This window comes from Hydra vulgaris, chromosome 02 (assembly GCF_038396675.1).
Source record: "Hydra vulgaris chromosome 02, alternate assembly HydraT2T_AEP".
NCBI lineage: Eukaryota > Metazoa > Cnidaria > Hydrozoa > Anthoathecata > Hydridae > Hydra > Hydra vulgaris.
In genome coordinates, this window is record NC_088921.1 from 39,372,739 (window position 1) to 39,387,283 (window position 14,545).

At 26.5% G+C, this 14,545-nt stretch overlaps 1 protein-coding gene across 1 annotated transcript in view; it reads right to left on the reverse strand.

The window, feature by feature from the left end:
* LOC105844161 (protein MFI) overlaps window positions 1-14,545 on the reverse strand; it is a 39,967-nt gene that overhangs the window by 17,897 nt on the left and 7,525 nt on the right. The window contains exons 2-4 of the mRNA XM_065790842.1: window positions 7,889-7,941; window positions 7,242-7,330; window positions 6,691-6,823 (exon numbers count right to left, since the gene is read on the reverse strand). Of these exons, the coding sequence (XP_065646914.1) occupies window positions 6,691-6,823; window positions 7,242-7,330; window positions 7,889-7,941 (275 nt within the window). The remainder of the gene's footprint in view (window positions 1-6,690; window positions 6,824-7,241; window positions 7,331-7,888; window positions 7,942-14,545) is intronic.

Here is a 14,545-nt window from a genome sequence, read left to right on the forward strand (position 1 = left end):
TATTACACAACTTAAAACCCATATTCATGCTTTTTTTTGGAGAGATACTGTTTGTAAAATGTAGGAATTATTGTGGGTCATTATTATTATTGCTTTTGTATTGTTATATGTGATATAAATATTGCTATAACATTATTCTATATGTGTGTATGTATATGTGTATGTGTGTGTGTATATGTATATGTGTATGTGTGTGTGTGTATATGTATGTATGTATGTATGTATATGTGTATGTGTATATATGTATATGTGTATATGTATACATATGTATATGTATGTGTGTGTATGAATGTGTGTATGTATGTATATGTATACATATATATGTGTGTGTATATGTGTGTGCGTTTTTTTTGTGTGTATGTGTGTATATATATATGTATATGTGTGTGTATATGTGTATATGTATATGTGTGTATGTGTGTATATGTATATGTTTGTGTGTGTGCATATATATATATATATATGTATGTGTGCATGTGTATGCGTGTATGTGTATGTATATATGTATGTGTGTGCATATATATATATATATATATATATATATATATATATAGATGTATAGTTTGTTGTCTTTGGGAAGAGCGGAAGGAAAAAAGCGATTCTTAGGCCAACACATACATCACTTTTAATTACTTTCGCAACACTTCTAATTACTTTCGTCCAACACGCAAATGTTGGACTTTCGTCCAACATTTGCGTGTTGGACGAAAGTAAAAACCATTAATTTAATTACAAATAAACCGTTTTTTAAAAAAACCACAAAAACGCAAATTTAATTGATTAGAATGTTTTTAAAACATTCTGAATGTTTTTAACAATATAAACAATGTTTTTATTTTTATTTTTTTAATAAAAAGTTTTCATTTTTAATTTTTTTAATAAAATGTTTTTATTTTTATTTTTTTTTACTGTAAATCATGCGCGGAGTGTTGCTACATCGACTATTTTATAGCCTGACTCGCAAGGGAGTGCTGCTACATCGACTGACAAATAGCCTGACTCGCAAGGGAGTGCTGCTACATCGACTGACAAATAGCCTGATCCGCAAGGGAGTGCTGCTACATCGACTGACAAATAGCCTGACCCGCAAGGGAGTGCTGCTACATCTACTATCTTTTAGCCTGACCCGCAAGGGAGTGTTGCTACATCGACTGAGGGTTTGGTTGGGGCAGGCAGTCTATCAATTAATAAAAAAAAATAATTCCGGTCTTGCATTTTAATTTTTACTTTTTGTCAACAAAATATGGAAAAAACTTTTGGACAACATCTACGGGTTGTATATATATATATATATATATATATATATATATATATATATATATATATATATATATATATATATATATATATATATATATATATATATATATATATATATATATATATATAAATGTGTGAGTGTATGTGTGTATATGTGTATGTGTTTATGTATATGTGTGTATGTGTATATATTTTTATATATATATGTATGTGTTTATGTGTGCGTATACATATATATATATTTATATATATTATACATTTTTTGTAACAATGACTTTTATTATTATTATTATTACTATTATTATTGTTAAATTTTGATAAATGCTAGTGTTGTTCCTTATTATTATTGTTTTATATCATTATATAAATATATTCCTAATAATTACTACAATCATTCATATTTTATTATTAATAATATCAATTTAATTTGTATTTACTTTATATTATTATAATATCAGTTATTACTAATATTATTTTTATATTATTACTAATATTATTATTAACCTGTTATTATTATTGAAATTATTTTAATTTGTAGTTATTATTTATATTATTGTTTTTGGTATTATTTTTGTGGTTAACATCGTTATATAACTTTTACAGTTACTATTATTTCTTCCTTTTCTTACAATTATCACCTTTAATCTGACTTTACTTTTCTTTTTATTATCACTATTTATTATTATTAAATTTGATAGGTGTTTACTTGAGGTTAGTATCATTACTATTTGTAAATACCCTTGATGTAAGATTTTTTATTCAGAATAAATTTGATTTGATTTGATTTGTGAAATAGAATAAACTTGTTAACGTTAAGTGAAAGTTTATTACAAATAAACCATTTGCTTACTTTGTTTACTTCTTCATTAACTTTAAAGAGGGTTTTAATATCACTATGAGAATAAAACAGATTGGAGTCATCTGCAAACAAAATAAAATTTAATATGGTAAGAGATAGATCATTTATATAAAGAGAAAACAGTAACAATCCTAAGATTGAGCCTTGAGGAACTCCACATTTTGTTATACTTTTTGTCGTTTTAACATTTCTATATCGAATGTATTGCTGTCTGTTTGATAAGTATTTTTTAAAGTAAATTATTGTTTTTTATTCCATAATGTTCAAGTCTTTTTAAAAGAATGACATGGTTGAATGTGTCAAAGGCTTTAGACAGATCAATAAAGACTCCTAATGTAAAACGATCATCATTAAAGGCATTGGTTACATGAGTTACTATCTCAGTCAAAGCATGATCAATTGAATAATTTTTTTAAAAGCTAAATTGCTTGTTGTACAGCATGTTATTTACTGTTAAGTAGCTGTTTAGCCTATTATACATTATATGTTCGAGTAGCTTAAAAAAGCATGGTAAAACTGGTCTGTATTTTGAAGAATTCATATCATTGCCAGACTTAAATATAGGCAAGACTTGTGCAATTTTTAATTTTTCTGGAACTGTGTCAGATTGAAGAGAAAGATTAAAAATGTGATGTAATGAGGTTTCTATAACAAGAAAAACTGATTTAACAATATTTACGCTAATATTATCAAAAACTACACTTGTGTTGTTTTTAAGATTATCTAGAGCAGATTGTAACTTATTAATATCTAGTTTAGATTCGTCCATGACTTTATCATATGTTTTTAAATAAGAGTCATACGATGATGAACTTGATGGGATTTTTTCAGCTAAGTTTGGACCAATATTAATAAAGAAGCTGTTTGTAAAGTTTGTAATTTGTTTCAATTTTATACGCTTTTTTTAAAAGAATTTTTTATACAACTTTTTTTTTCTTAATGCCGTTACTACAGTCTGCACCACTAAATATTCATCCTCCGAAATATTATTAATATTGTTGCGTTTAAAATCTATCAATACATGTTTTAATGCAATAAATAGCTCAAACATTGCAAGAAGACTATTCCACCTTGTCTTTACATCCAGTATTAACTTGAGTTCTTTATTGTATGTAATTTTAAAGTATTTTTATAAAATTTCATTTTTAAGAGGTGATTTATGATACATTTGTACAATTCTCTGGACCTTATGAATTTTTTGTGCAATACTTATGCGGCCTAACAATTCGCCAGTGATCTCAACGTCTCGTAAATTTATTACGTCGTTGTTTTAACTTGACTGTAAATCCACTGAAGTAGTAAAATCGATTTCTTTAGACTTTTCATCTTCACTATTATTTTCATCAGAATTCTGACTGTTTGATGCATTACACTCACTACCCGATGAATTTGAAATCACTGATTTTTTGTAGAGAACATCACAAACTGCTAAATGTAGCCCATGTGCATAACAAAGTTGATGTTCTATCCTACTCAACCTTCCATTTTTTTTCATAACTGATGCACCACCAGTTACACTAGAAATTATATACACTAGAAATTATATACACTAGAAATTATATAATTATAACTGTAGATAAATTAAACTCTGATAATTTCTTTTCAACCATACCAATAATTTTTTCAGCTGGAAGCAACCTAACTATTCAAATTATGCCCAAGTTCCAAAGCCTAGGTAATGAATGCACATTTAAATTCAAATAGCAACGATTTTTTAAAGATGTGTATTTGTCCATCAAAATAGAGAATCTTGAGCCACCATAAATTTGCATAGTCATTTCCTTAACCTAGTTTTGCTAGATGGTATTGACTTATCAAACTCATTACATGTGAAGGGTTTTTTGGCTATATAATTCCTTTATCAGATCTATTCTAATAAATTCAGATTTTGCAATAGCATTAATAGAAAAACCATCTACAGCCGCCAATTTTGAAACAATTTCTTTTATAGATTCCTTTTTTATAAATGATGTAATTTTAGGTTGAGCATTTCTAACTTCAAAATTTGTGTCTTCGTTTGGCCTTTTTTTTGTTACTTCAATTTCGACTTCCTTGTGAAGATTTTTTAAATGACGAAGTAGACCACTTGTTAAAAATCCTTTACACATTATTGTTGTTTTACATATATTACAAGTAGCAGATTCTGCGTTTTTTTCTTTTGTAAAATTTTGCCATTCCTTAGATCCACTTGACATGATGCGGTATACTTATTATCCTATTAATTAAATAAATTAAAATATACTAAAATATAAATATAAAACTATATTATCTACAATTAAATCCCGAAATAGTGTGCTGATAGTAGATTTATATAAATTATTTTTAAATTAGTTGTAATTATTAAACATATATTTTAATCTTCGCTTACTTGGTTTTTCACTTATTTCACTTTTTATGGACCAACTACTTTCTTAACCTAACTTATTACTTTACTTACCAACTTTTATGCGTAACTAATTACTTTTTTTGCATGTACAAGTACTTGTAACTTGTTTGTGGTTATTTTATATTTAAGATATCTAAGACTCCCCTTTATTCATTGTAATTTCTTTCAATTGTTATTATTTATAATTTTTATATAAATAAACAAATTTATAATATATTATAAATTTTATATAAATAAACAAACCAAATTAATTTATTTATAAATTGATTTGGTTTGTTTATTTAAGCTTTATATGCTGTAAGTTACAACATATAAAATTTAAATAAGTAAATCAAATCTATTTATAAATCAAATTCAATAATAATATATTATCTTTTAGACACAAACCAAAACTGCAAAATATTGGTGATTTAATTGCCCTCTATAATATATCTTCCTAAATTTTATAGAAATTCATTACAAAAGGGAAAATGAAGTAATTAGTACTCAAATTTTGAATAATAATATTTTTAATATCTTTAAAAATGTTTGAAATATGTTTAAAAAAATTACTGGGATTCCCAAGAAATTTCATTTAAATCCTGGGATAATGGGATAGTTTTTTACCTCCGGAGAGGCCACCAACAATCAGGGTTTGCCTATGCCTAAAGCCAGACCTGCTGCCAGCTTACTTGGTATCTGCGCAACTAGCTTACTTGGTATCTGCACAAGGTTAAATACTTAAACATCAGTTTGTTGATTTTTAAATAAAATAGTATATTTGTTTTTTATTTAAATATACTATTTTAAATAAAATAGTATATTTGGTAACAAAATGGTGAAAGAAACTTGCTTCCGGATGTTTTTCCCATAGGAAGAACAGAATCAAAAATTATTCTATTATTATAGGTCTACTTTTTAATTCTTTTCTATTTACCTTTTCTTTTTACTTTTGTTTAAATCCAATAAGATGAAAGGATATAATTATTAAATATAACAGTATATTATTATTTATCAGTGATAAAAATTATTATATTTGTTATAATTTCTTTTATCTTTTCATTCCACTAATAACTAATTTGTACAACTTAATATTTTTCTAAATATGATATTAATTTGTACAACTTAATATTTTTATAAATATTACATTAATTTGTACAACTTAATATTTTTAAAACTATGATATTAATTTGTACAACTTAATATTTTTAAAACTATGATATTAATTTGTACAACCTAATATTTTTATAAATGTGATATTAATTTGTACAACTTAATATTTTTCTAAATATGATATTAATTTGTACAACTTAATATTTTTATAAATATTATATTAATTTGTACAACTTAATATTTTTATAACTATGATATTAATTTGTACAACTTAATATTTTTATAAATGTGATATTAATTTGTACAAGTTAATATTTTTATAAACATGATATTAATTTGTACAACTTAATATTTTTATAAATATGATATTAATTTGTACAACCCTCGGAATTAAGGTCGGCATTCGGCAATGCCGACCTGAAACTGTTTGAGGTCGGCAAAAAATTGCCGACCTCCTTTCTATGTTTTATGGTCACACCTTTGTATTAAATAATTATTGCCGACCTGATGCCGACCTCAAAAAGATTGAGGTCGGCAAATTATTGCCGACCTTATTTTTCCTAATTCCGAGGGTTGACAACTTAATATTTTTGCATATGTGATATTAATTTGTACAACTTAATATTTTTTATAACTATGACATTAATTTAAATAAATTAATATTTTTCTAAATATGACATTAATTTGTACAACTTAATATTTTTCTAAATATGATATTAATTTGTACAACTTAATATTTTTATAAATATGATATTAATTTGTACAACTTAATATTTTTATAAATATGATATTAATTTGTACACTTTAATATTTTTATAACAATTTAATTTAAAAACATAAATATCAGCGTTTGACTTGTTTTCTTCTTAATAAATAAGGGTCAAATATTTTTTTTTAAATGTGCTATTGTAACTTATCCAAGTTCAAACTGGACTTCATATTTATAGAAAACATTTAAACTTCTTGTCATGCTGTTAAATCTACAAAATTAGTTTTGTGTATAATGTTCTTCAGCTTATGTTTTGTCCAATATATTGCTGAAATCATTTTTTGGCATAAAAATAAACAAAAAATTTGTTTAAAAAATTCTAACCATTGGACTGTCATTTGATAATCTATTTGTTAAGACCACTTTAGAAATGGCTATTTCTTCAGATAAACTTTTAGTTGACAGAGATCCATAAGAAACATCAGATTCAGAACCAACTAATGAGAAAATTAGTTTTCTAAAAGATAAAGTTAAAAAAAAAACATAAAATATTAAAAAAAAAATGTTAAAAAAATAATAAAACAACTATTATAATATAAATAACATTTATGTAACAAAAATTGAAGTATAATTCTAGCTAAATATATCATTTATAAATTTATAACATTTCATAGTTAAAAATTGCATTTAAATTGTTAAAATGTTAGCTAGATCATATCTATCACATTCCTGTTTATTAGTTACTTAATAACTATTTGCCTAATGACCTTGTCAGCATCACTGGTAACTTAAATACTAAGCAAATTATCATATCAAAATCAAACACTCAAAACAACAACACAACTCAACAAAATACAAAATATAAGTTTTGGATGTTTTTAAAGTTTTGGCATAAACTAAAAAAAAAAATTATTCTTTAAACTCAAATAGTTTACCTTGTTCTGTAACCTCTCCATATTCTTTGAATTTCTACAGAAGCAGCAATCTGTCTATTCACCAGATTTTTGTTATTTTTAAGAATATTCTAATAATTTAAATGTTTATTTAATGTCAAAGTAATTCCATCCCAAAGGGGAAGTATCTAGAGTAGGGAAACATGACAAAAAATTTGAAAAATCAATTTTTCAGACAAAAATGAACCTGTAATAAAAAAACTGAATTGGGGGGTTTAATACCAACTTTTTTCTTCTTTCTAAAATAATGTTTACTTAGTGATTGTTTTACCATACTCTTGCCCTTAAATAATTATAGAGTCACACAACCCTCGGAATTAGGGTCGGCATTCAGCAATGCCGACCTGAAAGCATTTGAGATCGGCAAAAATTTGCTTGTTTTAATGTTTTATCGTAAGACCTTTGTATCAAATAGTTTTTGCCGACCTAATGCCGACCTCAAAAAAATTGAGGTCGGCAAATTATTGCCAACCTCATTTTTCATAATTCCGAGGGTTGGTCACATAAAATTTTCCCTGATCCCAGAAAATATAAATAAACACTGCTTCATATTTTTTTAACCCTTAAACCTTTTTCCTGTGTAAAAGTGATAATAAATAAGATAATATAAATAATAACTAAATAAAAACCTTTCGTTCAGCTTTCGAAAGAAGTGGATAGAGAATATTTTTATCTTCAAACTCTTTGATTAAAAAAAAACAATTTTAAAGAAAATTACAACATTATATATATATATATATATATATATATATATATATAAATATATATATATATACATATATATATATATATACATATATATATATATATATATATATATATATATATATATATATATATATATATATATATATATATATATATATATATATATATATATATATATATATATATATATATATATATATATATATACACACACACTAGGGTGTCCCAAAAAACAACATTTTTGAAAAATATATGCAGAGACCACCTTAATGTGTTCTATCTAATACAAAAACACTAGATTTAAAATTTTTTTGAATAAAAAATATTTTAAGGGGTCCCTTAAGACCCTCAAATATTTAATGGGTCCATAATATTTTCAAAAATATGTCAACCTGGTTCTCAAATGAAGCAAAATTATATAAAAATTTCAAAAAAAAAATATAGATTTCAAGTATTAAATTGTTATTTTTGGTTTTATTACATGAAAAATACAAAAAAAATGCATTTTTTATGTATTTTTAAGACAATTTTAATAAATAAGTTAAAATTTTTCTAAATTAAATATTATTTTCAAAATTTTTATATAATTTTGCTACATTTGAGTACCAGGTTGACATACTTTTAAAAAACTTTATTTTTGAAAATATTATGGACCCATTAAATATTTGAGGGTCTTGCGGGACCCCTTAAAATATTTTTCATTCAAAAAAATTTTAAATCTAGTATTTTTGTATAAGATAGAACACATTAAGGGGGTCTCTGCATATATTTTTCAAAAATGTTGTTTTTTGGGATACCATAATACACACACATATATACATATATATGCATATGTATATATATATATACACACATATATATACATTTATACAATATATGTATATATAAATACATTGACTTAAGGGTTTGGGTTAGAACAGCGATAAGTTTTTTCATTATACTTCATACTTACTATACATACATACATATATATTAGGGTGATGCAAAATTTTTAGGTTCAAAACTTTAGTTGTCCTCAAGCTTGCCCTTGTTCTATATGAAAATAGTAATTATTTTCCAAAATTTGAATCAAATCGGATGATATTTAGGGGTTGCTACGTTTTGTCACATTTTGGAATGAGGTTAAAAAAGTAAAAAAAAAAATTATTTTTTTAACTATTTATTATCAATTACTTATTATTATGTGGTGGATTGTGGATGTTTAATGTTAAACAAACAATAATATAGAACTACTCTGTAATTACACTAGGCAATAATAGATCAATCATTTTCATCATTCAACAGTCATCTTCATCAGGGTAGACTTTGATGCAACTGGAAATTCCTTCTGGTGAAGATCAACCAATCGAAGGAGAAACTGCTTTTGGTTTTCATCTTTCGTAACGCTTTTGTTGAAGGATGTTATAAGTGCTATGCACTTATAACATCCTTCAACAAAAATTGTTCATTCTGCGCAATCATTGACAACCTTCATTTGACGAACCTTGTGCTTCATTTCAAGATATGTTGAATCCATTTCCCACTCTGAAGATTCTTTCATTAAAAATGATTCAGCTTTTTCTTTGCCATTCTTCAAAATTAGATTGAAAAGTTCTGGGGTGCATTGTGTAACAAAGGAAAACAATGTACTGTGACAATTGAATGTGGCAGCATCAAGTCTTTTGAGAGATTTATGTTTTGGCTGTTGTTTCAGGTTGTTTGCCATGTCTCACTTGGTGTTGTTGACATGGGAACCAAAGAAAGCCAATCCTATTAGATGTTCAGAAAAATACCACAGATGGCAATGAAAAGCTTTTGCTGCATTAACTGCAATTGTACAATTTTGATATTCTCGAATTTGTTAAAGATGCTTGGCATCATTGAATTGTGCTCGTTCAGCTAACGGAGCTTCATTCCAAAACTGTCCATATATAAATGCCACAAAAAGACTTACGTCTGTTACTCCTTTCTTATCCTTTGCAGTAATAACAAATTGATCCTGAAACAAATATATCTTCATACAATATATAGCTTTTGCCATCCAATGTGCATTGTGTGTTGCACCTGGTGCCCAAAACTTTAAATTCAATTCCGATGTTGCAGTTGATCCTCCAAGAAAAATAAGGCACAAATTCAAGAGTTCTAAGTAATCATCCCTGGGTTGTTGACCTTTAATTGCTTCACCATAATACATTACCATTTCTTCACGAAGTTTGAGAAAAAAATCACAGTTATACAATTCTTCATTCCCTATAGTGAACACCTCCTTGTTGATTGCTGGCCATTGCTTCTGGAAACGGTTAAAAATTCCAACTTCAGGTCCTCCACTGCTTCCAAATGCAGTAATGAAAATGGTGGAAAGCATGACTTCAAAAACATGATGTCTGCATGCTATTCATATAAGATTACGGTCAAGATTCTGCTCTATTATTGTGCAGGCACCAATGTTAAACCCAGTGTTGGATGAAGTAGTGTCAAAAACCAGTCCCTGAACAAGTTCTTCCAATTTCCAATCTTTAAGAGCCTTCATGCAAGCATCAGCCTGTTGCTCACCTGTACCTTGATCAATCTTTGGAACACCCAGCAATTTTTCCACCCCACCACCAGTCACAAAGATGGCAATTCTATTCACTTTTTTTTGACCACTAGTGATATCAGGTAAGAGCTTCCCATCCCAACGCAGAAGAAGTGGATCATCAGAAGAAAAATCAACTTTGTCAGCTGTAGTCAGCGCTTCACGAACAGATCACCTTTCTCTGTGGATTGTGCTGTACGACAATGATAAATCTTTTAGAGAGTGACCAAGAGCCTGAGCAACTGTTCCAACCACGAAGAGTGCACAGCGATCAGAAATATTAACACGATCAAGAGACGATACAACATTATTTGTTAGAACTTTCATCTTCTTTTTCGTTGAACCACTTGTGCTTAGTGTGCTGGAAGCGGAAGGAGTCTGATATTCATCATCATCTGAGGAACTTGAGCTACTTTCACTCACAATGCCAACTGCTGATGAAGAAGAAATGAGTTCTGTTTTTTCCATCAGTTCCGCTTTACTGTTTTGACGCCTCAATTCCATTTTTTGTTTGCTTGGACTCGTTTCCGTGCCTCCCTAGCTGTTAAATTCCAATCAATTCCTGCCATGCTACAACTTAATGGATCTTCTTGCTGCTGATGTAAAAATGCTTTATCTACATCGTTTTTCATAACTTCTGTTGCATTTTTGGTTGATATATCAAAAAGTTCTTCAAAGTCAGCATGGAAAAGTCCTTCTTTCATTTGACAGCTGTCCAATTTTGATCGTCGGTGTTTTTTCAGCAACAGATATTCGACATAAAGTTTTTTTAACTTTCTTTCTGCATTGTCAATTCTTTGAGTTGGAATTCTTCCTCTCTCTCATATAACAAGAACTGCTGCAATTGTTGCTCAAATACTTTTTTTCACTTCTTGTTTCTCTTCTATATGATGGAAGAGCAACCTCCGAAGAACATCCCCTCTTGAAGGAAGTCTGGCAGTCAACAGAGTTTGTGTAGGTTTACCAACAGGCCACACCACAGCAGAAGATCTAGTGGTTGCCATATTAATTTCTATTCAAAATATATTGTTATATATATATTTTGAATAGAAATATATATATATATATATATATCAAATAAAAAAACTATATACATTTATATATATATATATATATATATATATATATATATATATATATATATATATATATATATATATATATATTGTTATATACATATATTGTTATATATATATATATATATATATATATATATATATATATATATATATATATATATATATATATATATATATATATATATAATAAAAAAACAAATTTGCAAAATTTGAATCACAAAATTTTACCAATGGTTAATTTTCTTACATCTTATAAAACATGGCAACCCCTAAAATTGCTGCTTTTAGTCTAATTTTTGGTACACATGATCCTTACTTAAACAGCAATCTGTAGTGGCTTTAGCACATCTATTGAATGAGAGTTCAGTGTTTTTTTGAACTTGAATCATGTATTTTGAACAAAAAATGTTTTTTATTTCACTAAAATAAATATTCAACTAAAATTAATGTGTATATGTATACATAGAAAGGTTACTAAGTACAACTGGGCATATATTGGATGCATTTATTCAGAGCTATAAAAATTCAACTTTACTAAATACTTATGCTAAAACACAGCTAATTCCATAATACACTTTATAATTTAAAAATATTTTTTAATCGTGTCAAATTTGTACAGCTCTGGTCTCAAAAGTATCAAATAGCTTCAGCCTACAAAATATAGGCATGTATATATCTATGCATGCATGTGTATATGCATATACATATATATATATATATATATATATATATATATATATATATATATATATATATATATATATATATATATATATATGCATATACACATGCATGCATAGATATAAAAATTACCATTTCTGATTTTCCTGATTTTTACATATTGTTATGTGCATTATGTAGATAGGTTAAATTTGAAATTTCAGACTTCCAAGTACAACGGTTCAGAAATTATAGCCTTAGAAACATGACACAGTGGCCCCCCTCAATTTACAAATGGTCAAAACAAACTACGCCTCATTTTTTCTAGAATTTTCAGGATAGTTCTTTCTTTAAAAAAGTGGTTTTTATTAACTTGTGTTAAATTAGAAAAAAACTATGACCTCCTCAACTATGAAAAAAATCCTAAAATTGCTAAAATATGCCAAAGTGAAACTAGCTGTAGCATTACTCTATTCATCCACAAGTCTTTACAAATAAGTTTTCTGATTAGCTACTACTATCTGCAATAAATGGGCAAAATATAGACACCTTGTTGCAGTTTAGAACTCAAATATATCTAAAAGCAAAATGTCCACTTGCCTAAAAAGTCCAATTTTCAGCCATTTTGAGATGCTTGTAAATTTTTCTAACACTTTGTTTTGATCAAAGATTAACAGCATATAAGACCATTAAACCCAACTATCTGAAAATGAAAACATCATAAACTTGTCAAATCCACACTAAAAATGCCAGCATTTTTAAATAATAATATTTTTCAATTATCAACGGTTGAATGTGTTACTAGAAACCAGTGCCCCTCTAATCTGCCAACTGGCCTATGTGAAGGATGCAACTATATAGAAGTCATTTCTTAATAAAAAGAAAGATATAGTTGGTTGTCCTCTCCTTGATATGGTCTTTATAGTAAATAGGGGCACAAATAAAGTGGGCAGTAACTTTTTAGAGATCTTCATTATGGTTCAAATGAAGGTCTCTAAGTTAATTTAGATATTTAGATACCTAATTATATCTAAATATTGAAATTAATTTCAATTGAAACCATTATTTCTTTAAATTTTATGTTAATATAGGTGGTCTGGACCCCCCCCCCCCCGACTCACTAGGGTGAGGGTGAGGGGGATTTAAGGTGGCACCAATCAGAGGGGGAAGGGGGGCAACCAAATTACAAAGGTGCAAGCATTCATTTTCTAACATGAAACATACATGATTCATTTTCTAATGAATATACAGTTCAGGCCATTAGATCTTTATTGCATTTTTTCATGCTTTTACCATAAGATTCAAACTTTGAATCTTATGGTAAAAGCATGAAAAAATCTCTCTCTTTCTCTCTCTCTCTCTCTCTCTCTCTCTCTTTACATATATATATATATATATATATATATATATATATATATATATATATATATATATATATATATATATATATATATATATATATATATATATATATATATATATATATATATTTATATATATATATATATACATATATATACATATATTTATATATATATATATATATTTATACATATATATATATATATATATATATATATATATATATATATATATATATATATATATATATATATGTATATATATATAATATATATGTACATATATATGTATGTATATATATATGCTTATATATATATATTTATACATATATATATATATATATATATATATATATATATATATATATATATATATATATATATATATATATATATATGTATATATATAATATATATGTATATATATATATATATGTATGTATATATATATGTTTATATATATATATATATATATATACAGGCTTGGTCGGGAAAGGCGTGCGATCGCACTCTGATCTTGACCACGCATACAATATTTAGTTGCGACAACTTGCCCACGGCTTCATAGATGTTTTGAGAACATTTCAAAAAATAATCAAGCGCAAAAAAGTTCAACTGGACCGATGAGAGACAATTACAAAAATTAAAAGCTGCCTGATTAAATTGTTATAAAATAAGTTTAGAATAATTAATAAACTTCGTCTTTTATAATTAAGCGACACTCTTTTATATAAAGTAAAAACTTACTATTAATAATTGTTTAATAAAGAAACAATTGTTATTCAATTTATCAAAGAGTTTAGTATAATTTCTTTTATTTGAGTACTTCTGATTTATTTCAACAAGATTCTAATAAACAAACGTTTGTTGATTTATTTAATAAATAAAAAAGTCAATCTTTTTTTAACCATTTCGCGCTTTACG